This window comes from Trichosurus vulpecula, chromosome 7, assembly GCF_011100635.1.
Source record: "Trichosurus vulpecula isolate mTriVul1 chromosome 7, mTriVul1.pri, whole genome shotgun sequence".
NCBI lineage: Eukaryota > Metazoa > Chordata > Mammalia > Diprotodontia > Phalangeridae > Trichosurus > Trichosurus vulpecula.
The window spans coordinates 15,493,782-15,521,217 of NC_050579.1; the positions used below are offsets into that span (position 1 = coordinate 15,493,782).

General features: G+C 47.4%; 1 protein-coding gene across 3 annotated transcripts in view; it reads left to right on the forward strand.

The window, feature by feature from the left end:
• The first annotated feature begins 1,548 nt into the window (after positions 1–1,548).
• Positions 1,549–27,436, forward strand: part of VPS8 (VPS8 subunit of CORVET complex) — a 179,838-nt gene continuing 153,950 nt past the window's right edge. The window contains exons 1-5 of one of the 3 annotated variants that reach the window (XM_036767391.1): positions 1,549–1,656; positions 11,024–11,236; positions 12,006–12,074; positions 19,104–19,234; positions 20,491–20,584. In XM_036767391.1, coding sequence (XP_036623286.1) covers positions 11,087–11,236; positions 12,006–12,074; positions 19,104–19,234; positions 20,491–20,584 — 444 coding nt within the window. In that variant the 5' untranslated portion in view covers positions 1,549–1,656; positions 11,024–11,086. Of the gene's footprint in view, positions 1,657–11,023; positions 11,237–12,005; positions 12,075–19,103; positions 19,235–20,490; positions 20,585–27,436 lie in introns of those variants that run through there. The other 2 variants (XM_036767389.1, XM_036767390.1) reach the window with 2 other exon arrangements.

Sequence of the window (27,436 nt, forward strand, 5' to 3'; positions counted from 1 at the left end):
AAAATGGGAGTGGGGTAGGGTACACTAGCTGGCTTTCAAGGTCCCTTCTGGCTCCTATGATTCTACTCCATATAGGACCTATTCCAGGTAGAAACTGGAGAAACAGGAAGGAAAGCTTTGCTTTTCTCTCCAGGGTTCCATATTTATGGAAACTGAGGCTCTGAGTGTCTGGCCTGCCAAGTCACACACCTGGTGAGTGTCAGAACTCAACTCTGCCTCCAAATCTGATGCTCTTTCTTCTTTACCATAAGTGAGTGGAGGTGATTGTTTCTTATATGCGATGATTTGAAAAGCACCCTGACCCCAGCTGCTGATCAGAGTGCCTAAAATTTCACCATTAGAGTCATTCCTTTGGCCTCAGAGTTGTTTCTCTAGTAGGCCCCTTTCAAAATACAACTACCCTTGCACCATCATCATGAAGATGTTACAGATCAGTTTGTGCAACCATAGCTGCAACCTGGGAGATTGATAACAGGGTGACTGAAGAGGGCACTACCCAGAATTGTTGGACAAGGCAAGAGGCATGGGAGAATGGGGACCAGCCGGGGATCCCAAACAGCCAGACATCAAGATGAGGGCGTGAGGCATCTCCTGTTCTACTGGGGAGCCGCCTCTTCAACACCTCTGATGAAAGGTCTGGGGCCTCTGCTTAGACCCTCCCAGGGACAGGAAAGTTTATGTGATCAATCAGTCAGTCAATGAATTAGTATGAATTAAGCGCTGATGCTGTGTTAGGTGCCAACAACACAGAGACTAAACTGAAGCATCAGACACTGGGCGAATTCTGGATCCTGGAGCTAGGACACCAGGCTGGGCCCCTGCTGCCACCGGTGGGGACCCCTGGACTCATCCTGCCTCTCCTCCTCCTCCCCTTTATTGTCAATAAGATGACGTATGTAAATCAAATGAGACCCCATGCAAAACCCGTGGCAAGAGGGTCATCGATTTAGAGCTGGAAGGGCCTCCAAGGCCATCCCATTCAGTCCCTGAATTTTACAGATCAAGAAACTGAGGCACAGTGAGGTGGGGCGTGGAGTGACTTTCCCTGGGTCCTACTACTAAGAAGTGTCTTGATGTCTTCCTAACTCCAAGAACACACTGACCGTGATGTCTGTCCAAATACAAATGATGCCTGTCCATGTAGTCACACTGACACACGCACATATATGTACACACCGCATACGTGTATATTCCCATAGGTGCGCTTCCATGTACAAGCTCGCAAGTGTTAATAGAGGCACATAAACACATGTGTGTACGTGCGTGTGCAGATAAGGGTGTACGTGTTCACACGCATGCGCAGGCATTGTCTATTTGTGTGTGTGTGTGTGTGTGTGTGTGTGTGTGTGTATCTCAATATTTTGTCATCTAGGTACACAGACACATTAATACACACACACAAGCTATCATTATTTTCCAGACTGTGTACAAAGTCACTTAACCTTCCCGAACATCAGCCCGGGTCTACGATCTTATGAAAGCCTAATGAGACGGAATGAGGCGCCTGGCCCTTTTAATGGGGGCGTGGTTGGAGCCGCCGAGGGAGGAGGAGGGAGAAGAGAGGAGGAAGAGAAAGCGGAAGCCTCCCTGCGGCCGCTGCGCATGCGTGCTGCTGAGGGGGCGGGGCTCTTTGGCCTGTGACCGGAGAGGGTGCAGGTAACGCGTCGTGAGGGAGACCAGAAGCGGGGGGCTGGGTAGCGCGCGCAGGGGGCGGGGTGGGGTGAGGGTGGGGGAGCGCCGCCGGCCCGGAGCTTCCCGGCTTCCGTACCAGGCCCTGGCCCGTCCCGGGGGCGGGAGGAGCGCGTGGAGGAGCCGCGGGTCCGGTCGGGCCGGCAGTGCCCCTGCCCTCGGGGCCTGGGGGACTGCGGGGGAGGACAGAGGGGCGCCGGGCCCCTAGCCAGGTTAGATGGGAGCCGGGAGGAGGGGAGTGGCCAGGGCGGGGGGAGGGGCCGGCCCAGAACGCTGTAAGGATGACAGGTAGTGAGCCTCCTGTTGAGGAGTCAGAGTGACAGGCAGGTGATGAGCCTCCCTTGCAGGTAAGGATGACGGGTAGTGAGCCTCCCGGTGAGGAGTCAGAATGACTGACAGGTAATGAACCTCTTGATACAAGTCAAGATAACAGGCAGGTAGTGAGCCTCCGTGTGTGGGCAAGGATGACAGACGGGTAGAGAGCCTCCTGGTGCTCAGGTGCTCTTCACTCTCCTTGGAGCAGGTTGAGGGTCAGTCCAGGCCTCGCCCCTATGGCTGCAAATCCCTCCCTCCCTCCGGGGCCTGAGAGATGGGATGAAGAGCTTAGGAGAAGAAAGAAAAGGTGCTCCTGTGTGTGTTGGGGGGGAGGGGCGGCGGGCACAGGGCTCTTTTGATTGTTAGTGCAGGGAGCTTCCATTGTGGAAACTCCTTCCACCGTGGCCGGCTGCAGGCCGCTGCGTTGTGTCCTCCGTTCCACGTGAAGGCTCCTGGGCCGCATGAGGAGCTGACTCTATCCCTGGAGACCCCGGGTCAGCTTGTGCCTTTGCTGGAGATCTGCTAGCCGCTCTCACCTCCCAGAGTGGATTTCTGTGCATCCTCGTGGTCTCAGGCCGTGGCCTCTCGGAGGGCAGGAAGGGTTGCCTTGCTTTCTAGCCCTGACCCTTAGGGCCGCCCGATGAATGCTCACCAACTATCTCACTTGCCCCTGGTCACACAAGTAGGGTTTGCACTCGGGTCTTTGGCGCCGCTCTATCCTGACAGTGTCTTTTCTTCGGTTAGACGGCATCAGTGATGCGTGCTTCCCCGTGTCCTGAGCTAGTAGAATGCTCTCTCCTCCAGATCTGGAGCTGGAAGGGACCTTAGGGGTATCAGTCCAACTCTGGCTGGGGAAACTGAGTCCCATGGAGGAAGGGGAGTGGCCTGCCCTGGGGTCAGAGGTGTCAGGAGCACAAAGATGGAGTAAGACAGCCCACTCCTGGGGAGAGAAAGGCCAGGAATTACTCTATGAGGCGGCATGCGGTCAGAGGAACCAGGAAGGCCTCCTGCGTTCCTCACGGAGGAGGAAGTAACGGGCAGCTGCCATTCTCTGGGGTTCACAGAATGCTTTTATGCAGTTCTCTTTATCCTGGCATGTCTGGCAAGCAGTGCCACTGAGACTTGGTCCCATTTTAGAGGTGAGGAAACGGGTTCAACGAGGAGAAACGAGAGGGAGCGAAGACTTCATTTCTGCAGTTTTTCCCACCATTGCAGGCTGCTGAGCCAGGCCATCAGGAGAGAGCTCCCAGGGGCCAGAGAGTGGGGCTTCTGTGGGCGTTGATGGCCTGGAGAGGCCTAGGTAAGGCAGCTGGCCTTTGGCAGACATGCTTGCGAGTTAGTGTTGTCGCACATGTGTGTGTGCCTGTGTGTTACGTGTGCTTGTCTGTCTCTGGCGTGGCCTGTGATCAGAGGTGTTGGGCCAGTATGTGCCCTGAGTTACGTTCACGTCCGAATGGGGATATGTTTGTATGAGTATGGCCAGGGCGGGCCGTGAGGGCCTGTCATCAGGGAGGCTGCGGCTCCTGTATCTCTTGAGCTCCTCTGGTGTCTGTGCTAAATCTGGCACGGATGGTGGAGCTGAGGACCACCCAACAAGGCTGCCTGTGGAGGGGCACACAAATAGAGCAGGCTAATGATTCCATGCCCGCTGATCAGTAGTGGGGTCAGGCCCATGAGAGGCCATGGCCTTTCCAGCCTGGGTGAGGTCGGGAGACCCAGCCTTAGAACAAGAACATGATGAGGCGGGGAGCCCTGGGGAAGCTCAGGGGGGCATCTGATCACTTAGTATTCTGGATGGTTGGTGAAGGCAATGAGTGTGGATGGATTCAGGTGTAGACCCCCAAGCCAAGTGCTGGTGTAGCTGAAGCAGTGGAACCAGTGATGATGTTGGAGTCAGGACCTAGGTCCAAATTCTGACTGTCCCTTGCTTGTGCCAGGCCCTGAATGCCAGCATAAGGAGTTAGTGCTTCATGTAGTTGGCAGCAGGGAGCCCCTGAAGGCTTTTGAGAAGAGGAAGGATGTGTTTTTTCATTGCCTTCGTTCTTCCCCGTTCTCTTGGTCTGCCTAGGACTCTGTCCCTTCCTTGGCTTGGCCCTCAGGACCCCTTTGCTGCTTCCTCGGCCGGTTCGCATTTTTGTCCTGCTCTTCTGCTTCCCTCTGGGCCAAACCGCAGTCTCCACCGGCTCCATTCTTAGCGTGGAGATGACCAGATGCCCCTGGAGGAGGTGATGAAGCTGTGTGCCATCAGCAGGATCACCGATGTTCAATCATCCCATTTGTCTCCTTTTGGGGCTAAGACTCCTGGGGAAGGCAGAATCCACTTCTTTTTTCTCACTCCTGTATGAACTCTGCAGTCTGGCTTCCAGCCTCATTCAGCCAAAAACCCCCTCTCCTGAGTTCCCGGGGTCTTTTAATGGCCTTTTCTCAGTCCTCCTCCTCCTCCTCATCTTCTCTGTAGCTTTGGATGCTGTCAGTTGCCCTCTTTTTCTCTACACCCTTGTCTCTAGGCTGGCTCCTGGTTCCCCTCCTCCCTGACTGCTCCTGCTTTCTGCTGGATCTTCAGCCGTGTCATTCCGCTGACTGGGGAGGCTCCAGGACTCTATCCTGGGCTCACTTTCTGAATGATCTCAGTGCCTCCCATGCTTCCCATCATCATTTCTGTGCCAATGACTCTCGTGTCTCCAGCCCTGGCCTCTCCCTTGACCTCTAGTCTCACACCTCCAGTGGCCTTTCAGACACCTTGAACTGGATGTCCCGTCTTAAATTTACCATGTCTGAAACAGAGTCATCATCTTTCCACTTCCCCTCTTCCCAAATTCTCTGTTCCTTTCAAGGGTACTACCCTCTTCCCAGGCCCCCAGGTTCTCAGCCTAAGTGTTATCCTCAGCTCCTCATACTCTCTCACCATCACCCTCTACCCCATCACCATATCCAGGAACTTGCCAAGGAGGGTCGTCTCTACCTTTCTAACATCTCCCAAATATGCCTCCCCCTCTCCTCCTGCACAGCCACCCCCTGGTGCAGCCCCACATCATCTCCCACCTGCACTGCTGCAGCAGCTGCTGGGGGGGCAGGGTCTGCCTGCCCCACATCCCTCCCCACTGCAATCCATCCTCCTCTTGGCTGTCAAAGTGAGCTTCCTAAAACACAGTCCGTATCACCAGGGGCTCCCTACAGCTTCCAAGCCTTTTTTTGGTGTAGAACGCCCTTCATACCCTGCACACTCCCTGCCCTTCTACCTCCTTCTCGATGCAGGAACACCAATGAACAAGACCCTCCACCCCCCAGGTCTGCCACCCCTCCATCCCTTAGTTCTGCCACCCCTCTGCCCCCCAGCTCTGCTGCCCCCCCTCCACCTGATGCTGTCCAGCTTCCTTCAAGTCTCAGCTATGATATCTTCATTTGCAAGAAGCCTTTCCCCGCCTCCTTGGTCTCGATGCCTTCCCTCTGTCCATTCTTTCTGTTTTGTCCGTTTTAGAGCTTGTTTGTACCTATCTCCCAAGATTCTGTGCGCTCCTCAAGGGCAGGGGCTATCTTAGCCTTTCTCTGTATTCTGAGTGCTTAGCACAAGGCCTGGCACACAGTAGGTGGTTACTGAGTGCTAGTTGACTGAAAGAGCTCAGCAAGCAGGACCACCCAGCACCCCAGAGTCAGAGCTCCTCTGGGCAGTGTCCTAAGTGAGCAAGACCACCCAGCACCCCAGAGTCAGAGCTCTTCTGGGCAGTGTCCTAAGTGAGCAGGACCACCCAGCACCCCAGAGTCAGAGCTCCTCTGGGTGGTGTCCTAAGTGAGTGGGACCACCCAGCACCCCAGAGTCAGAGCTCCTCTGGGTGGTGTCCTCGAATCTCTTGATTTTTGTTTTAGCTCATTGAAAACTGGCAAGGTTCTTGACGCCTGGCATTGAGCCGGCACGCTGCTGCCTGTCTTTTAGAAAGAGCTCTTTGAGGTCAGAGCCTGGCTTTAGCTCTTCCGCCTCTCTCAAAGCCTAGCTCGATGCCATTGGCACCATTGGTGCTTAGTGTTTGCTCGTTGGTTGGTTGAAAAAGACCGACCTTAGGAAAGATCAAGATGCCAAAGTAAATTTTGCATCTAGACTGATTATTGTGAAGGCAGTTTTTCGGGTGCTCAGGATAAACATATTGAGCACCTACTATGTGCCAGGCACGGAGGATACAAAAAGAGGCAAAAGACAGCCCCTGCCTTCAGGGAGCTCACCATCTAATGGGGCGACAAATCCATTTGTACAAGCAAGCTCTACACTGGACAAAGAGCTAATACTAAACAAAGAGAAGGCACTGGAATTGGGAGGGGCTGAGAAGGCTTCCTGTAGGAGGTGGGCTTTAAAGAAGCCAGGGAGTAGAGGGAGGGTGTTCCAGACATGAGGGACAGAGAAACTCAGAGCCGAAAGATAGAGGGTCTTGTTTGAGGAGCAGCCAGGAGGCTGGGGTCACTGGATGGAAGAGTTGGTGTCAGGGTATAAGAAGCCTGGAAAGGTAGGAGGGGCCGGTTGTGAAGGACCTTGAATGCCAAACAGAACAGTTTGTATTTGTTCCTGGAGGCCATAGGGAGATGTACAATGATTGGTAGATGGAGGGGATGAACAGCAGAGAAGCCCAGGAATACTGGGGAGACAAATTCCATGAGAGGAGCCAGCTACAAAATGACTCCCCAGTGCCCCCCGATCTGGCTCGGGAAGGGTCCGCCATATGCGAAATAATGATAACAAAACTAGTGTTTATTTATTGTAACTTTAGGGTTACAAAGTCCTTTATAAATGGTATCTCATTTTATTCTCACGATAACCAGGGAGTCAGCGTTTACAGATGAGGAAACTGAGGCAAACAGAGGTGTTTTGCCCGAGATCACATGGCTAGTGTCTGAATCTGGATTTGAACTTAGGAGAGCTCTATCTACTTCACCATCTAGTTCCTACTAAGAGTGGAATAGACTCAAAGGGAAGGGAGTGGAGTAGCCCTGTACAGTGAGGAGCCTTCTCTCCCTTCTCTGCAGAGGGGACTCCGATGGTGTGTTGCCTAGTTTAGGTTTATCAAGTAGGGGGTCATGTGATTAGACTTGTGCTTTAAAATTACTTTGGTGACTGAATAGAAGGTGAATTGGCGTAGGGAGAGACTTGAGGCTGGCAGACAGCCCTCCCCCCCACCCCCACCTCCAGCAATGGCTTTGTAAAGACCCATTTCTACCTCATAGATCAATCTCATTTCCTTTTTATTACCAAATATTGGGCCAGAGAGATTGGGGGAAGGCAGTATTGTCTCTCAGCCCGTCTTTAGCATGGTCTTGGTACTCTTCTATACAACGTGCTTTTCGGTAGTCTAGGGGCATAACTAATTACGGAGTTGCATTTAAAAATTAAATTATATGTGGTTCTTAAGCCTGAGAAAGAGTAGGGAGGAGACTGGTGTTCTGAAGGGGTTATCAGCCTCATCAAGTAAGGAATGCTTCTCCAGTGTTCACATGGGGATATTTCATCATTGACCTGTAGGCTGGAATGAAGTGCTTAGATAAAGAGCTTGGAGGGAGGGGTCCAAGCTTCTTGGTGGAAAGGATTGGGATCTTCAGACGCTGCCTGTGTGGAGATGGGTTGGCCATGCGTTTGTTTAAACAAAAAAAGTGTCAGGAAAAACTGCATTGCAGAAAATGGCTTCTCCTTTATTTTTTTAAAAGAAGGATCAGTTTGGGAGGTAGGAAAATGAGCAACCCAGGTGGCAGAAGGACAATGGCTGGCCAGATGGGAGGGATAAGAAGACTCAGGTGACAACCCTGGAATAGAGACAGAAACACTGGGCCAGGAAGGAGGAGACCAGGCTGTTTGGCTTAGTTTAGCTTTGATCTCAATCCGGGGCCTTGCCTCAGTGAAATTGTGGAATGTAGAATGGACAAGGTGATCTATGAATGCCTCCCTCGAATGTTCCTAGCTCTGAGGTGTCCTGGAGTACACAGAGTGACAGTATGCCATTCATTGTCATCACCATAAAGAAACCCTTAATTTAACTGTGTGTGATAGATCGACAGAGGTTGTATAACCTGAACTCCCCAGGCCTGCCCCCTCCCCTACACAGACACACACACCGAAAGTCTTTGAAGGCTCCCAAGGAGGTCCAGTGCTCAGAGATCAATGGTACTTCATCTCCAGGGAATCTCAGAGCCACCTCCAGTTTGGGAATTTAAACCTGGGGGGACACTGACACTGAGTGCCATGGGTGGTTGGCATGCAGATCTGATGGCTGGTTAGCCAGATGTCATAGTGGTGGGGAGCAGAGGGGCCAATCATTTAACTTGGATACATGTAGCTGTGCCATCAGCTGGCACAGTGTGTTCCAAAGCTTTAGGCCCTGCTCCAGGCTGGAGTGATTGGGATCCCAGGATCTCAGATTTAGAATTGGAGCAGACATGGCACTGTAGTCAAGACAGGCAGAGCCTCTGTCTTCCATCTGTTTGTGAAGACACCAAGACCAGCAAATGAGCTGCTGGGGGAAGGATTCTGAGTGACTCCCTGAGGGACCTTGGGTGGACCCCTTTAGGCCTCTTTGTAAAAAGAAGGGGTTGGATTAGATGATCTCAAAAGTCCCTTCCACCTCTATATCTGTGATCCTTTGATCCTCTTTAAATATTAGGACAAGTTCTGAAGGTCCAGCCTTCTCTGGCAGATTTTGTGTGCAGGGTATACTGAAGTCCGAGAGCTTAAAGCTGCACCAACACTTTTGGGACACTTCGAATGCAGTATCAACAGCCAAGTTTAAAGATGGTCTAGAAACTATGTGGATTCTTAGCATCCCTTTGTCCATGGCTCTGTCCCCAACAGTGCAGAAATGGAAGGGCCACAAAGGACTGAGGGCCTCCATTTGTAGTTTTTTGTGTTTCATGGACTGCTGTGGCCACAGAATTCATGCCCAAGCGATGACCCTCTTAGTGTGCTTAGCTTGGCTGGTCCTAGGAAAGCAAGGTTGGACAGTTGTTGAGGTCATCCTTGGACCCTACCCAGCGTGGTAGAACCTGTCAGAACCTGTGGACCTCCAGATATAAGGGCACAGAACTCCACTCAAACCATCCTAGACTGGGAGGGATATACAGGTGTGTGTGGGTACAAATATATGTATTCTACCTATGTGTACGATAAATAGAGAGTATTTCTAATTATAAATAATTTGTAATTTACTTTTTTAATGCAACCCTATAATTAGTTGTGCCCTTAGCCTACTGAAGGATAATCTTGATAAAGGTGAGTCAGGAGACAGTAATTGCCTCTTCTAATCTCTCCAGGCCTAGTTCTCTCTCTCCCACTCCCTCTCTCTTCTCTCCTCTCCTCTCCTCTCCTCTCCTCTCCTCTCCTCTCCTCTTCTCTCTTTCTCTTTCTCTCTCATCCTTTGTATGTTTTTATTCTGTGTATACAGATAGGTAAGGTACAGCAGGTTTCTCCATGCTGGAAAGACTTTGAGGACAGTTGTAGCAGCTGCCCAAGTCTGTTTCTGAGGACCAGCTGAGCTAAGTACACCCAGAGGCTCATTACCAGTTACCGGCAGGCTGGTCCCATTGGGATGAATTCTGTGGCCATGACAGCCCATTAAACAAAGAAAACTACCAAAGGGGGCCTCGGTCCTGTGGGGTCCTGCCACTTCTGTATTGTTGGGGGCAGAATGCTGAGAAAGGGGCTGAGGGCTTCCAAATCTAGACCACCTACACATCTGCCTGAGGTGGTGTGTGTGTGTGTGTGTGTGTGTGTGTGTGTGTGTACGTATGCATGTATGTACATTCATGTGTGTACATGCATGTGTGCATGTGTGTGTCTGTACACATGCACATATGTATGTCTCAGAATCTTCTAGAGAAGATTCTCCATGTTCCCTCAGAACCAGCCTCCTCCTCTTGCAAAGAGGCTCAGAGAGGATGGGATGGGGCCTGTCCATGGTCTCCCATGCACCAGAAGGCTTTTTCTTACAGGCACAGCACCCTTCTCACTTCAGCCCATTTCCTCCTAAAGTCTTCAGTAGAGGAGGAAAACCTGGGTCCCAGCTTCCTCATTTGTAAAAGGACTGGCTGCTCTCCCCTCCCCCAAGGTCCTCCTCCTCTCTAAATCTTTGACCCTGTGACCCCAGTCATTGCCATCTTAGGACCAGGGCATAAATCTTTATTCTGGAAGCTTGCCTGTCTGCCCTGACCATGTACACAGCCACACGTAATCCTGATCAGTCTAGGTTAATTTAGGTAAAGGTCTATCTGCAAGTAAGACATTAGAGGTGGGAGAGGGGAAGATAGCAGCTTCAGTGTTGCCTCCACTACACTGGTGGTGGCTTCTCCTGGCCTGACCCATCCTTCCTTCCCCTCTGTGATCTCATATTCACCAATTCACTGGCCATTTCGAGCTTGGTTAAACCGTGTGTGGTGTAGAGAGAAGAGTGGTTTGGAGGCAGGGGGATGGGAAGTGCCGCATCTCTGCTGGGTGTGGGATTTGTAAGGCTAGGCCAACCCGGAAGGTTGTCAGTGACTTCTGTGGTCCCTGGGGGAGGGTGGGACTAAGGGAGCTGCTGGCAACCGAGGGGGAATGAAGGTGGTGAGGCCCCCGAGACACTCAGAGATATCTTGCTTAGAGGGAGGGTATTGATAACAATTTACCTAGGTTCAAAAGAGTGAAAGTCGATAGGATCCTAGGCTCACAGTTTTAGATCTGGAAGAGGCCTTCAGGGCTGGCTAGTCTGCCCCCTCCTATTCAGGATGAGGAAACCAAGGCCCAGAGTGGGAGCATACATTGTACATGAAGCCGCAGAACCCTGTGGTCCAGGTCTGCATTTCCCAGATGAGGAAGCTGTTAAACTGATGTTAACAGACATGTGAACTCAGATGTTAAATGATTTGTCTAGGGTTTCTATGAATAAGTCTGAGGTGAGATTCGGACCCAAGGCTCCATGCTGTTCTAATAGAGGCTTTGCTTACCCAACTCGTTTGGAATCTAAAAACTGCAGTGAATATAATTTGGGTGTTTTCTTTCCTTTCTTTGAAAAAGCTCTGAAGAGAGAAAGCAGCCTCCCTGTCTGGCCCTGTCTGAATGCAGTGATCAGACGCTAAGATGGCGAGTGAAGTCGATCCTGAGAGTGAAGGGGTGGTCCCTTCACCCCGAGGAGGGCTTGGGGAAGGCCTGGCCCAGGCCCTGGAGGCTTCACTCCCCAGACTCTCCTGCATAGATCTGGACAAGGACCTGGAGTTCAGGAATGAGCTGGTAAGAGCTCAGGCTGTTGTCGAGTAATGATTGTTGATGTAGGGGAGTCCCTGTGTGGAATGTCTCACTCTTGGAGCTCTGCTGATGATGGCGAGTGATTACATTTCTATGACCAGAGGATACATTCTGGCAAAGTCTCATCTCAGCACTCCAGCTTGCCAAGGAACCATGAAACTCGGTGTGGAGCACTTTCCTGCTGCACCCACTGTATGTGAGAAGCAGTAAAATGTAGAGATCAGGGGCTCTCCTTGGACCCAGGAGGACCTGGGTTCGAGTCCTGCCTCTGACCCATCCTGGCTGTGGGACACTGGGCAAAGCCCCTGAGCTCTCAGTGTCCCCGGAAGCTCTCTAAGACTGAGTTACAGGCCAGTCACCAGTCTGCATCTGGGGAAGGTTCCATTCTGGACTTCCCCCTACTGATGAGATCACTGGACCATCCTAGGACTCAGATTGACTCTTTGGGGATTTTGATAATGACTATGTATAGAGATTTCCTACTGTGGGATGTTGGGAGGTGGGGAGGAAGGTGGAGAGCCTGAACGCTGCTCATCTGCCAGCATGTTACCAGAATGGCAGAGGAGGCTGTCTGCCTTCCTCTCGACTCAGTGGTTACTAACATTGATTTAGCGTGGAGGAAGGAGATGAGGCAGCTCAGTCTCCATCTGGGATCAGTCAGGTCAGATCCCTTGGCCTGCCACCACCCCTAGCCCAGTTCGGTTATAGAAGAACCTTGTCATGACTTGACCATCCCTTTGTTTTTATTTTTTAGATCGATGACAAGGAGTTTGATATTCCTCAGGTGGACACCCCTCCCACCCTAGAAAGCATACTCAATGAGGTGGGTAATGAAGGTTCTTTATTTCTGTCATGAGGCTGTGGGATGTGCAGATCACTTTGATTGGGGCTTTACCGTGATTTCACTTGAATGTTTCATGTTTTGATCCCCCGAGTGCTTCCATAATCTCCCAAGGAAAACTAGCAAAGACTCCCATGATTTGTCTTAGTTACAACCGCTACGAAAAAGCTGCTGAAAGTGTAATCGATCTCTTTCCCCGTCTAGATCAGCAAGTGTGTAGGTGAAGGCTCAGGTGGTAGCAAGGGTCAGTTTATTCCATTGATAGAGGTGCATCCTAAGAGTAGTCGACCACGGAGTCTAGACACTTGTGGTCCACGAACTCGTTTTTAAAAAATATTTTGATAATTGTGTTTCAGTGTAATTTCCTTCCTTTGTATGTAATTTGCTTTATGGATTTAAAACATGATTCTGAGGAGTCCATTGGCTTGTCTGTGAGACTGCCAAGGGGCCCAGGACATAACCAATGTTAAGAGTTCCTGCACTGGAGGGAGGTCTCTGTGCTGCCTGGAGGAGGGGGATTCTCTAATCAAGGGCTGCAGGCTGGGAGCATTGACCCTGTCTTTTTCAGAGTTTCTGATGAAGTCTGAATTGTCCTGCTTTTGGGTTTGCAAATCTGAAATCTCAGAGCTGACACCCAGGATGACGGGATTCAGAAAAGTTCACACAGGCCGAAAGGATGGATGGGCCAAAACTAAGAAGTCATTGCAGATCGACGTAAAGGCTTCTATTTCTGGTCAAGACAGTTGCCTTAGTACAAAGTGGGGTAGATGCGGCTGCCCGGCAGTGTCTGCGGGAAAGATGAGGAAATTCCAGGTGACTGCTTGTATGATGAGCAAGAAGATCCGGCCCAACCTTCAGCTTCCCTGTAGAGGCCGTATAGGGTCCACAACAAAGGAGGTGAAGGTCTTTCGCTGCTCTGCTCCAGTCAGTATCATGTTAGTACTAGCTTTGGGCCCTACATTCTGAAGGGTGTCCAGAGGATAGCCACCAGGATGGAGAGGGACCCGGAGACTGTGCCGTAAGAGGAGCGGGTGAAGGAACTAATGATGCTGAGCTGGAGAAGAGGGCACTTAACGGGGGAGGGAGCTGGCAAGGGCATGAAAACTGCAACCCAGCCAGGAAGTGGCTAAGCTGAATTTGGACCCAGGTCCTCTCGTTCCAAAGCCAAGATTCTCTCTACTGCTTTGATTGACATGACATGAAGAAAACCAAAAGTAGTCTTATGGGCTCAACAAGGCACCTACTGCCTATCTACCAAGATCATTGAGTATCCCTTGAGAGATAGAACAATAGGAATGTTTACTGACCCTCCGACAAGGCATAAAACAGGTCAATGCATGCTTGTATCACTGTGATGGAGGAGACCCAGTGTAGAGATCTGCTCTGTGGATGGCGAATCCACTGCTCTAGTTTGTGGATGACGTGGTGCTGTTTACATCAGGCCCCAAAACACATCCTGAAAGAGATCTGGAATCCTCCACAGAGATGCCCAGACCTCCCCCACAGGAAAGATTAGATGGATGAAGGATATCTATTGACCAGATTTCAACATGCAGCTCAATGGACACCCTATAGACCTTGTCCAAATGGGACAGTGAGCTGGGTCTGGAGTAGAAGAAGAGAAGAGTGGCCTGGATCATCTTCAGAAAATGGCACAGCTCTCTGACTGACCCCATCACCACCAAGACCCATGTTCTCACTACAAGCAGTTTGTTGGTTTTGATGTGTGGCAGGATATGTGTCCCATATCCTGGGACATATAAGCCACAGCCTCTGAAGAACTAAAGATAAGAATCACATAGAGGGTGACAGAAAGGTGTGTGGTGCGTGTGAACAGGCTACAACCTATGGCCAGTGAGGAACGCTGAAGAGGAGTGGGAGAGAGGGATGCCACAGGAGGACTGTATGACAGAAATGGGCTGGCCATATGGCAAACTCGAGGGATGCAGAAGGATGACCAGGGTCTGTCTTCATGGGGCAGGGCAAGAGTAGCCATAGAGATAGGGATACAGAAAAGAGGAGTAAGTAGAAAGAAAGGTGTCAGTGAAGTATTTTTTAAAATATCGAGAAGAAAAGGAGGGATGAGAGGGGCACAGACAAGGAGGGCAGTGTTGGGTACTTCCAAGTTAAAATTAATGTATATTAAAAGGAACAAGCTATATGTAGTATTTTCTGGTCTTGTATATCAAAATGTTTGTATTTGTTGATAATTTTCTAGTTCATAATAAACAGTTTTTTCCCCTCCTGGTAGTGTTTTATTTTTTCCAATTACATGTAAAGATAGTTTTCAACATTAAATTTTTATAAGATTCACAATTGATCATTGGACAATATTACTGTTACTGTGTATAATGTTCTCCTGGTTCTGCTCACTTTCCTTTGCATCAGTTCATGTAAGTCTTGCCAGGTTTTTCTGAAACCATCTCCCTCATCATTTATTATAGCACAATATTCCATCATATTCCATCTTAATCATATACCACAGCTTGTTCACCCATTCCCCAATGGATGGGCATCCCCTCAGTTTCCAATTCTTTACCACCACAAAAAGAGCTGCTCTGAGTATTTTTGTACCTATGCATCCTTTTCCCACTTTTTTGATCTCCTTAGGGTACAGACCTAGTGGTATTGCTGTATCGAAGGGATGCACAGTTACATAGCCTTTCGGGCATAGTTCCAAATTGCTCTCCAGAATGGTTGGAGCATTTCACAAGTCCACCAACAGTGCATTAGTTTCCCCATTTTCCCCCATCCCCTCCCACAGTTGTCATTTGCCTTTTTTGTCATAATAGCCAATCCAATAGGTATGAGGTGGTACTTCAGGGTTGTTTAATTTGCATTTTTCTGATCGATAATGACTTAGAACATTTTTTCATATGACTCTAGATAACATTGATTTCTTCTTCTGAAAACTTGCCTCTTCATATCCTTTCGCCATTTATCTACTGGGAAATGGCTGTTATTTTTTTAAAAATTTATTTAATATTTTTAGTTTTCAGCATTGATTTCCACAAGATTTTGAATTACAAATTTTCTCCCCATTTCTACCCTCCCCCCCACTCCAAGATGGCATATATTCTGATTGCCCCGTTCCCCAGTCAGCCCTCCCTTCTGTCACCCCACTCCCCCCCATCCCCTTTTCCCTTACTTTCTTGTAGGGCAGAATAGATTTCTATTCCCCATTGCCTGTATATCTTATTTCCCAGTTACATGCAAAAACAACTTTTTTTTTTGAACATCTGCTTTTAAAACTTTGAGTTCCAAATTCTCTCTCCTCTTCCCTCCCCACCCACCCTCCCTAAGAAGGCAAGCAATTCACCATAGGTCACACATGTAAAACCCTTCCACAATACTTGTGTTGTGAAAGACTAACTATATTTTGCTCCCTCCTATCCAGTCCCCTTTTATTCATTTTTCTCCTTTGACCCTGTCCCTTTTCAAAAGTGTTTGCTTTTAATTACCTCCTCCCCCTTTCTGCCCTCCCTTCTATCATCCCCCCTTTTTTATCCCCTTCCTCCTCCTTTCCTGTGGGGTAAGATACCCAATTGAGTGTGTATGTTATTCCCTCCTCAGGTCATATCCAATGAGAGCAAGATTCACTCATTCCCCCTCACCTGCCCTCTCTTCCCTTCTAACAGAACTGCTTTTTCTTGCCACTTTTATGCAAGGTAATTTACCCCATTCTATTTCTCCCTTTCTCCCTCTCTCAATATATTCCTCTCTCATCCCTTAATTCGATTTTTTTTTTAGATAACGTCCCTTCATATTCAGCTCACCCTGTGCCCTCTGTCTGTCTGTCTCTCTCTCTCTCTCTCTCTCTCTCTATATATATATATATATATATATATATATATATATATAATATATATATATATATATATATATATATGTGTGTGTGTGTGTGTGTGTGTGTGTGTGTGTGTGTGTATGTATGTGTATATTTTTATTCCTTTCAGCTACCCTAATACTGAGGTTTCATGAATTACACACATCAGCTTTCCATGTAGAAATGTAAATAAAACAGTGCAACTTCAGTAAGTCCCTTATGATTTCTCTTTCTTGTTTACCTTTTCATGCTTCTCTTGATTCTTGTGTTTGAAAGTCAGATTTTCTATTCACCTCTGGTCTTTTCATTGAGAAAGCTTGAAAGTCCTCTATTTTATTGAAAGTCCATATTTTGCCTTGGAGCATTATACTCAGTTTTGCTGGGTAGGTGATTCTAGGTTTTAATCCTAGCTCCACTGACCTCCGGAATATCATATTCCAAGCCCTTCGATCCCTTAAGGTAGAAGCTGCTAGATCCTGTGTTATCCTGATTGTGTTTCCACAATACTCAAATTGTTTCTTTCTGGCTGCTTGTAGGATTTTCTCCTTGATCTGGGAGCTCTGAAATTTGGCGACAATATTCCTAGGAGATTTCTTTTTGGGATCTTTTTTAGGAGGTGATCGGTGGATTCTTTCAATTTCTGTTTTACCCTCTGGCTCTAGAATATCGGGGCAGTTCTCCTTGATAATGTCTTGAAAGGTGATATCTGGGCTCTTTTTTTGATCATGACTTTCAGGTAGTCCAGTAATTTTTAAATTATCTCCCCTGGATCTATTTTCCAGGTCAGTGGTTTTTCCAATGAGATATTTGACATTGTCTTCCATTTTTTCATTCCTTTGGTTCTGTTTTATAATATCTTGATTTCTCATAAAGTCACTAGCTTCCACTTGCTCCAATCTAATTTTTAAGGTAGTATTTTCTTCAGTGGTCTTTTGGATCTCCTTTTCCATTTGGTTAATTCTGCCTTTTAAGGCATTCTTCTCATTGGCTTTTTGGAGCTCTTTTGCCATTTGAGTTAGTCTATTTTTTAAGGTGTTATTTTCTGCAGTATTTTTTGGGGTTTCCTTTAGCAAGTCATTGACTTGTTTTTCATGATTTTCTTGCATCACTCTCATTTCTCTTCCCAATTTTTCCTCTACTTCTCTTATTTGCTTTTCCAAATCCTTTTTGAGCTCTTCCATGGCCTGAGACCAATTCATATTTTTCTTGGAGGCTTTTGATGTAGGCTCTTTGATTTTGTTGACTTCTTCTGGCTATATGTTTTGGTCTTCTTTGTCACCAAAAAAAGATTCCAAAGTCTGAGTCTGAATCTGAGACCGTTTTCACTGCCTGTTCATGTTCCCAGCCAACTACTTGACCCTTGAGCTTTTAGTCAGGGTACGACTGCTTGTAGAGTAGAGAGTACTTTGTCCCAAGCTTCAGGGGATGTGCTGCTATTTTCAGAGCTACTTCAACACAGCAAGCTCTGCCACACCAGTGCTCCTTCTCCCCCAAGAACCACCAGACAGGATTGCTGCCCAGATCCAGGCAGGGCAAAGCAGGCTTTGCACTTCCACTCTAATCTGCTGCTTAATTCCTCCCACCAGGTGGGCCTGGGCCAGAAGCAATTGCAGCTGTAGCTCTGGAAGCAGCCTCAGAGCTGCACCATCTCTGCCACCCCTGGGGCAGTGGCCGACCATGAACTCCTTTCACTCTGTCCCAACAGCTTTTCCCACTAACCTTCTCTGTTGTCTTTGGTGTTTGTGGGTTGAGAAGTCTGGTAACTGCCACAGCTCACTGATTCAGGGTGCTACACCTGTTCTGCCTGGCTCCTAGTCTGGTTGGTCCTGGTGCAGCCCAAGCTAGGCTCTGCTCCGCTCCCAGCTCCGTGCGATAGACCCTTCCCAGCACCCATCCAGATTGTCCTGGGCTGGAACCCTGCTTCCTTTTGCTATTTCATGGGTTCTGCCGCTCTAGAATTTGTTCAGAACCATTTTTTATAGATCTTTGGAGGGACCTTGGTGGGGGGGACTTAAGCAAGTCCCTGCTTTCCAGCTGCCATCTTGGCTCTGCCTCCACCCACCCCCCCAATGGCTCTTATTTTTGTAAATTTGCTCTGTTCCGTAAATATTTTAGAAATGAGAACTTTACCAGAAAAACTTGGAGTAAAAAAAAAATTTCCCCAATTTCCTACTTTTCCTTCTAATTGTGGCCGATTGGTTTTGTTTGTGCAAAACCTTTTTAATTTAATGTAATCAAAATTATCCATTGTACTTCCTGTGATCTTATCTAGCTCGTTTGGTCATAAATTCTTCCCCTATCCATTAAACTAACAGGTAATTTCTCACACACTCCTCTAATTTGCTTATGGTATTATCCTTTATGTTTAAATCATACACCCACTTTGACAATATCTTGGTATACAATGTCAGGTCAACCAGCACCCCCTATGTGCCACCCACTCTGATTAGCAGCAGTTGCTGTACTTGCCTTCCTCTCCTGATAAAAGACACAAATGAAGGATACGTTGATACGGTTCCTTCAGATGTTAAAACTGTGAGGAACTAGCTTTGTTTTGAAATCACAACTAACCATAAAGGAACAACTAGCTCTGCTTGCTGGACCATTTGTTTTCTACTCTAAATAGAGGAAAGCAGTCAGTCAGCCAGGCAGCATTTATGAAGTCCCTACTCTGTGCCAAGCGCTTGGGCCACAAAGGCAGCGGTCAGTCCTGCCCACAAGGAGCTCAGTCTGAAGGGAAGACAACAGCATTAGAGCTTCTGGCCGAGGGAGCGGCAGACATAGGGTTTCACTGGTCTAGGGACCTCTCAGTGTAGAGCCTCCTCTGCCCAGTGTAGGTTATCGGCTTCTGTAAGAGCCTCGGAGAGTTGCCTGCCACACCAAAAGGGTTAAGGGGATTGTCTGGGATTGCCAAATCAGTGCTTGTATCAGAGGCAGGCCTTACAAGAGTCCTCTGGAGTCCAAGGCCAACCCATTATTCACCACTCCATACAGCCTCTTCACATTTCACTCTGATAATCCTGTACCTCTCTCATAATGGCAGAAGGACGAATGTGGTAGAGACGAAAAAAAGCACAGATTGAACTTTATTTGGGATGTACATGTGGCTGGATTTCTGCCTTGACTTTTCTTATAATTGGCCCAAGCACTAAATATATGGGACTGTTTTCTTTCCCATTTTTTAGACTGATGATGAAGATGAGTCCTTTGTTCTTGAGGATCCCACTCTGCTAAATATTGACACTTTTGACACGCACTCCTATGACACGTCGTCAGTGGCAAGCTCAGACAGTGGCGATCGAACCAATCTGAAAAGGTAAGTAGGCATCTAGGCCAGTCCAGCAGATGCTGGGAATATTATCTTATTTTAAAGTTGTATATAGTGTCATTGCCAAGTCATGTGCTCGTATTTCTGCATAGGAGGCAGAAGGCGGACTTGATGGGAAGTAATAGACCAGTTGGGCTTTAAAGGTCTTGTAGATGGTTGAGGATTGGGGGCACATGTGAGGGCAGTAACCAAGGAGCCCCCTCTCTCCCCCAGCAGAAGCCACTCAGGCAGCCAGGGAAAGCAAGGCCAGCCCAGCACCCTGTTATGGGGAGGAGAGGTTGGACCTTGTTTGCTCCACTTCTTCCTTCCTGATTTAAAGCCAGCCCCAGCCCCGGCATTCCTGTATTCCCTCAGAGAGGGTTCAGAGGAGAAGCCCGAAGATGATTAAAGGGATGGAAAGGGGACCTTTGACCCTAAATAACTTCATTTTGACTGTCTTTTTTTTCTTCCAAAATTCCTGGGAAGAACATGAAAAGAATAGGGAAGTGGAGAAAGCCTGATGCACATAATTTATTGAATTCATGTGCATTCTCCAGGTTGATGCAGATGTCTGTAACTTTTTAAATGTCTTGGCCATGATGGTTCTGTAGCTCTTAGGTGCTGCTTCTGTAGGACAGGGACCAGGGCTGGCTCTCTTGGGCCTCTCTACCCTACATGCCCCTCGATCCTTAATAAATCCTTTTTTAGTGCTGATGAGAGAGGGAGGGAGGGGGCAGCTGAGCAAAGCAGAAAAAGAAATAAGACTGAGTCTGGGAAGGTGATTCTCTGATACTTAAATGGAGAGGCAGCTTCTTTGGCCCACCTGTCCTTTCAGAAGCTGACCACAGGGGCTGCAGCCCAGTTGGGCACCTTCCCTAAAACGTGAAGAATGAGGAGAGCCAGTTGTGGTGGGAAGAGGTGGGGCAGCAGGGGGCTAGGAGAAAGGGGGATGTTTCACAGTCAGCATTCCAGTGGGCGATTGTGTCATAGGGAGAGGCTGGTCTTCATCTTTGTCAGGCACCATCAAAGAATGGGAAGCACTTATTTTGCTTCTTGGTCTCTCCTGGGGCCAAGGTGGGCTGTCAAGGTGAGCTGGGAAACAGCCTAATGGGATGAGGAATTCTGGGTTTGAACTAGTAAATGACACGCTGCAGTCAGTCAAAATTTCTGCTTCATTTTGGTCTTAAATGTCTTAATTGGCTCCTTTCAAAGCTGCCAGACTTGGCCTTTCAGGTTTTAATCTCCTAATTTTTTGTTCTTTTTAGGAAGAAGAAGCTTCTTGACTCTTTTTCACTCCATGGCTCAGTCATGCGGCATTCACTATTGAAGGGGATCTCGGCCCAGATTGTCTCGGCAGCTGTAAGTGCGGGGTCTCCTTCCCTGGGCTCTGGGGCTGAAGCCACCCAGGGAAGCAAGAAGGGCAGAACTCTGGGCACAGTGCCATCTTTGGCTCCAGGCTTATGGGAAAGGCCTGGCCTGAGTGATTTTGTGTACCTGGATTTGAAGTGCACAGGGTGTTAGCACAGTCATGAGGGGCAAAGTGAAGGGAGGGCGGGCTGATGGAGGCAAGCCGAAACAGGCAGAAAAACAGCCTCTGAGCTAGGAAGTCCTCAGTTCCAATCCTGCCTTTGGCATATCCTGGCTCTTTGTTCATCTCCCCAAGTTCTCGACTTGCCTCGGTAGAGGAAGCCCCCCATGCTCAGGGGACTGTGGCTTTAACCCTGGCCCCTTTCTTCATCTTTCATTTGTTAGCTTGGCTGGTCCAGGAGTGTCTAAGTGAGGGAGGCCATTTCCTACCAAGAGATGGGCATTTGCTTGGTCTGTTCATGTAGGCAAGTGAAAGCCAGTTCAGCTTCATGGCCTGGAGAGAATTGAAGTGGTGTTTAAATATAGGATCCGGAAGGCTGAGGTCAAATGGAAATCATCTCCTGCAAAAAAAAAAAAAATAGAGGTTCGATATATTCTACCCAGGGGCAGCTAGGTGGTGCCATAGTGCACAGAGCACTGGCCCTGGAGCCAGGAAGCCTCATCTTCCTCAGTTCAGATCTGGCTGCAGACACTTACCAGTTGTATGGCCCTGAGCAAGTCACTTAATCCTGTTTGCCTCAGTTTCCCCATCTGTAAAATGAACTGGAGAAGGAAGCCACTCCAGTATCTTTTTTTTTTTTTGGAGGGGGGAAGGCAAAGCAATTGGGGTTAAGTGACTTGCCTAAGGTCACACAGCTGGTAAGTGTGTCAAGTGTCTGAGGCCAGATTTGAACTCAGGTCCTCCTGACTCCAGGGCCGGTGCTCTACTCACTGCACCACCTAGCTGCCCCCCACTCCAGTATCTTTGCCAAGAAAACCCCAAGTGGGGTCAGAGAGTTGTCCACAACAGAAACAGCTGAAGTCAGTATTTTACCTAAACTTTTTTTTGCCCATTTCACAAGAACACATCTGACTTCAGAGCCCTAAGTTGCCATGCCTAGGACCTGGCATCACAGCGCAGGAGAGACAGTGTTGAATTCAGAGCCTCAGGATCAGAGTTCCAGTCCCAGCTCTGCCCCTTGCTGTGTTTCTGACCCCAGGCAAGGTACTTCTCTTAGATTCAATTTTCTTATCTGGAGAAGTGAAGGTGTTGGAGTATCTATCCTCTGAGGTTCTTTGGGGGTCTGTGGTCCATGTAGCTTGAATTTCTGTAAGGTTAATGGGGAATAAGATTTTCCCTGCCCATCAATAGGCCTCACGTGGAGCCCATTAAGGGAAGCTTGCTTGCTTGTAGGAAGGCTTATGCACCTTTTATTAGTTTCTAATCAGGCGCTGAGCCTAAAGAGTTTATATCCTAAGAGGTGAGCTTTTGCTTTGGGGGTTCACTTATGAGAAAGATGTTGTAATTCCCTGGTCGAGACTCTGAGTGGCCGTATGTTCAGAGTTCCCCGACTCCTTACAGGTAAGGACTCTCTCGATCCAGTGGTGGATGTAAAGCTTTGATTCAGGCAGTGGAGCCCTGTCTGTTGGTCTTTATTTCTCTTTTCTGTATTTCCTGTGTTTGTATTTTATGTCATTAAAAAAGAAAGATTGTTGACCCCTGAAACAGCTGTCTTTTCTTAATAAAGCAGATAAAAGAACCTGCACTAGCAGCCATCCTGGCTATGTCAGTGGGGTTGCCATTACACTTTCCAGCTTTCTAGTCATTATCTTTTTTTATATTATGGCAGACTTTTGAGATGCTAACTCAGATTTGGGTGCCCTTTTCTCAGAGTATAATGACTGTTTTGCACTTTCTGTTTGGGCTAGAAAGAAATTCTTTACTTTTTGGAGATGGTGCCAGGTTTGATATGGAATTAGAATGGTCTTAGGAGACTTTAAAAGCATTCCACATCAGAGTTTTCCCAAAGAAGCATCTTGTACCAGATGGCCAACGTCTGGAGCATCCCTCCAACCTGGGCACAGATTGCAGTCGAGGCATGCACTGTGGACAAATGGAGCCAGTTTAGAAAGAGATGGACGGATGATGGAGGGAACTTGGGCAGTTGCCACTCTCTGCCTCTACATAGGACTTAGTCCTCTTTGCTCGGATGGGAACCACCTGTTGGGGGATCACGTTTCCATGACGCTTTCTGAATCTAATCCTCATGTAGGTGATGAAACCCATTCTCCCCTGAATTAAGACAAACCAGAGCAATCATTTGACCCACCTGTTTGGTTTAAAAATATTTTGAATAATCGAGATGGGCTGAAAATCCAGGCCTTGAATAATGATGAGGTAACTCTGTTGCTTTAATGAAGCTTCTTTTTTCTTGGGCAGAGGGGCCGGAGCCCTAATAGGTCCCAGCAGGCTTTTTTCCCTTTGTTCTTCCAGAACGGTGGCCAAGTTCCTCTGGTCCACTCACATGGGCACTGCTTCCAGTGGGCCAGTGGGCTAGGGGGCCGTTATGTGTCCTCTTCATCTCCACTTACCTGCTGGGTCTCTGGTCTCTTGGCCTTGACTGACACCATCATACAACTGCCAAGCTTCAGAGGTGGGCCGGGCATCTAGTTGTGTCCACATTCATAAGGGCGTTCCCAGGACAGCATACCCGGCAAATGGCCAGCTGTTCTTTGATCAAAGAAAGCCCCAGTGAAGGCGACCTCCCTCCCTGCTTTCCTGGCTGCCGCATTTCCCTTTGGACTAGCTTTCCTTGTTGCTCATTTTTCCTCAGTCTTTGAATCTTCCATCCATTGCTCCTACTTCTGCATTTTGGGGCCAAACAAAAAACACTCACCGTTCTTCCGAAAGATGACCATTCAGATATTTAGAGAGAGCTGCCATGTTTCCCTGAGCTTTTTCTTCTGTGCATCCCCATATGTCATGACCTTAACGTCCTTCACCTTCCTGGTTGCCCTCCTCTGGTTTGTTGATGGGTTTTCTAAACCAGTGCTTCTTAAACTTTTTCCACTCATGACCCCTTCAATGCTTCTTAAACTGTGGTCCCCCAAACTGAAGCAGATATGATATGACTAGGGCTGAGTACAGAGGGACTGTCACCTTCTTATTTAAGGAAATGATACCTTTCTTCCTGCAGCCCAAGGTTACACTAGCTTTTAGGCTGCAATTGTATTAAGCTTGGGGTCCATTAAAACCCTTACATCGTTTTCAGGTGAGCAGCTCTTTAACCATGACTCTCCCATCTAGTATTTCTGAAGTTGATATTTTGAACCCACGTGTAAGACTTACATTGATCTATATTCAGTTTTATCTTTTTGTCCCACTGTCCAAGCTTGTCAAAATCTTCCTTGGATTCTGACTCTCTCATCAGTGTATTAGTTCTTCCTTCTGTGTTTGATAAAGATACTATTCATGCATTTATCCAAGTCATTGATAAAATTGCTTAATAGCATTTGGCTAAGTACACATCTCTGGGACCCTTCACCAGAGACCTTTGCCCAAGGTGCCATAACAGTTAATCTGAGTAACTCTTTAGGTCCAGCCGTTCAACCAAGTCTGTATTTCCCAAACTGTGTCTTTGTCCTCCCACATTTCTCCATCTTTTCCATGAGAACAGCATGAAGGGGCTTGCCTAGGACATTGCTAAAATCTAGGCAGACTCTATCTAGCCCTTTCTCCTGACCTGACGTGTCAGCCACCTTGTCACAGAAGTTCATGAGGTTCATCTAATGTGCCTTGACTTTATTGAACCCATGCTGGCACGGGGATCATCGCCTCCTTTCTCCATCTCCTCAATAAGATGTTCTAAAAATACATTCTACAATTTTGCCAGGAATTATTGGACTCAAGCTCACTGGCCTATTGTTTGTGGACTATTTTCTTTCCATTTTTGAAAAGTAGGGCTGCAGGTGCAGTGTTCCAGTCTTGGTGGAGAGGTCTGCTTAGTTTGGCTGAACTGCTTTTTCCCTCTTTGTTTTTTATCCTTTGTGACAAAGGATGCCTCCCCGGACAGGGGAGAGAGAAGGGATACATTCAGAAACAAAGGTGATCTTTTAAAATCGATGTAAAAAAGAATTTTGCAATAAAAAAGAAAATCAGAACCCCCTTTCCCCTTCTACAGCCTTGCCTAGCGGCTCCTGCGTGGCATGATTTTTCACCGTCACTGATGACAGCTGAGCAGTTATATACACCAGTCTATTTAGGACCCCAGGAGGAGTCTCACATGAGCCGGGGGACTTCAGCTCATGGCGGGCTGCCAGGTGCTGTCCGACTCTTCTCATTCTGGTCTCAGCCATCAGTTCTCTGCCATTTTTGTTCCTTCTGTTCCGGTCCAGTATTGAACAGTTCAGCCTTCTCTCCAACCTTCGTTGTCTCATCCACATTGAAAGCATTCCCGTGCCTTATTGGATCCTCTTCTTTCTCCAGGATAGCTGCATAACATGTAGGAGACATTGCATTCCTTTCCCTTTGGACCACGGTATGGGGTAGTGGTTTCAACCATGCTTATAGTCATGAAATTACCCATCAGGGCTTCATGAAGTCTCTAGCCTGGGAGAACAACAATGGAAGACATGTGGGGGTGGTAGCATTCTTGTCTTGTTCTAGTGAGTCTCACTCTTTGGGGTTTTGTGAATGCTACTTTTGTTTGATCTCTGGAGTGTGGTGAATTCATATTATGTTCATTTAGAGAACCGTTTTATTTTGGAATGTCTTTGGAGATCCTAAAAGACCCAGCATGGTGTCCAAAAGTGAGGGCTATAGCTATTGGAGAGCCTGGAGTGTCTCTCTCTGGACTTCCATAACTCCCAAGCCAAGCTGCCTTGCCAGAGGGAGGCCTCAGCGTCTAGTAAAGAGAGCAGAGGACTGACGGGCTCAAGTTCAGAACCCGCCTGGTAAATGGCTGCCTCATGACCAGGTAACTGAGCAAATTACTTACTCCTTCCCAGCCTGAGTTTCCTCTTCTGAAAGATGGGGATGATGGCATCTACAGTGCTCACCCCCCATGCCGCCCCCCCCCCGCCCCAGTGGTTTTGAAGCTCAAATGAGATAGTGGATGCAAAGTGCTGTGCAGACCGTTGAGCACTGATCGAAATGCCAGCTGACCTGATTGCCCATGGTGGTCCTTTAATGGCTTCGGAGGGCAGAGCCTAGGCACAGGGGTGCAGACGACACTTTAGGCTTAGTGTAAAAAATAACTTGCTAAGTATTCAGCATATTTAAGAAAATGGGACGTTTTGAAAGAGTGTGGATTTCAGCTTTGAAGATCTTCAAGCCAAAGCTGGATAATGACTTGTTGAGTAGGTTTTATGGAGGATTCTTTTTCCGGTGTGGATAGGACTAGCTGGCCCCTGAGCTTCCTTCCAAATGCAACATCCTGTGATCTCTTCCATGTGCAAATTGCCATCCATCTACCTTTTCTCCATCTACCCATGTGACTCCTGTCCATGTCCTTTGATAATAAATAAATGAATGCCCTGGGGAAGATTTTGCTTCTTGGGGTCTCCTTTCTATTTGTAAACCCATTTATCTGACTTTAAAAAACGTATTTACTTATTTTTAGCTTTCATTTTAGAAAAATTTTGAGTTCCGAACTCTCTCCCTCCCTCACCCATTGAGTAGGCAAGAGAGGAAAGAAATATGATATCATTTATCTGAGCAAAACATCTCCATATTAGTCATGTTGCCAAAAAAAATGCTGGAAAAGTAGAGTAGAAGATTATGCTTCCATCTGTACTCAGACCCCATTAGTTCTTTCTTTGGAGGTGGCATTATCTTGGATCATTGTGTTGATCAGAATAGGTAAGTCATTCACAGTTGATCATCATATAGTATTGCTGTTACTGTGTACAACATTCTTCTGGTTCTGTTCACTTTACTTTGTATCAGTTCATGTGAGTCTTCCCAGGTTTTTCTGAAAGCATCACCCTCATCATTTCTTATAGCACAGTAGTATTCTATCATAATCATATGCCACAACTTGTTCAGCCATTCCCCAATTGATGGGCATCCCCTCAGTTTCTAATTCTTTGCCACTGCAAAAAGAGCTGCTATAAATATTTTTGTACAAATAGGTCCTTTTCCTTTATCTTTGCCCTCTTTGGGATATGGACCTAGTAGTATTACTGCTGAATCAAAGGTTATACACAGTTTTATAGCCCTTTGGGCATAGTTCCACATTGCCCTTTAGAATGGTTGGATCAGTTCATGAGTCTTCTAGTAGTGCATTAGTGTCTTAATTTTTCCGCATCCCCTCCCACAGTTATCATTTTTCTTTTCTGTCACATTAGCCAATCTGATAGGTATGTAGTGGTGCCTCAGGGTTGTTTTCCTTTGCAATAGTGATTTAGAGCATTTTTTCATATGATAATAGCTTTGATTTCTTCGTCTGAAAACTGTCCATATCCTTTCACCATTTATTTATTGGGGAATGACTCATATTTTTATAAATTTGACTCATTTCTCTATGAAGCCTTTATCAAAGAAACTTGCTATAAAATGTTTTCCTCAGTTTCCTGTTTTTTTCTAGTTTTGGCTGCATTGGTTTTGTTTGTGCAAGAACTTTTAAATTTGATGTAATCAAATTTATCCATTTTACATCCTGTAATGCTCTCTGTCTCTTTTGTCATAAATTCTTCCCTTATCCATAAATCTGACAGGTCAAATATTCTATGCTCCCCTAATTTGCTTGTGATAGTATCCTTTATGTTTAAATTATGTCTCCATTTTGACCTTGGTACATAGTTTGAGATATTATTCTATACCTAGTTTCTGCCAAACTGCTTTCCAGTTTTCCCAGCAATTTT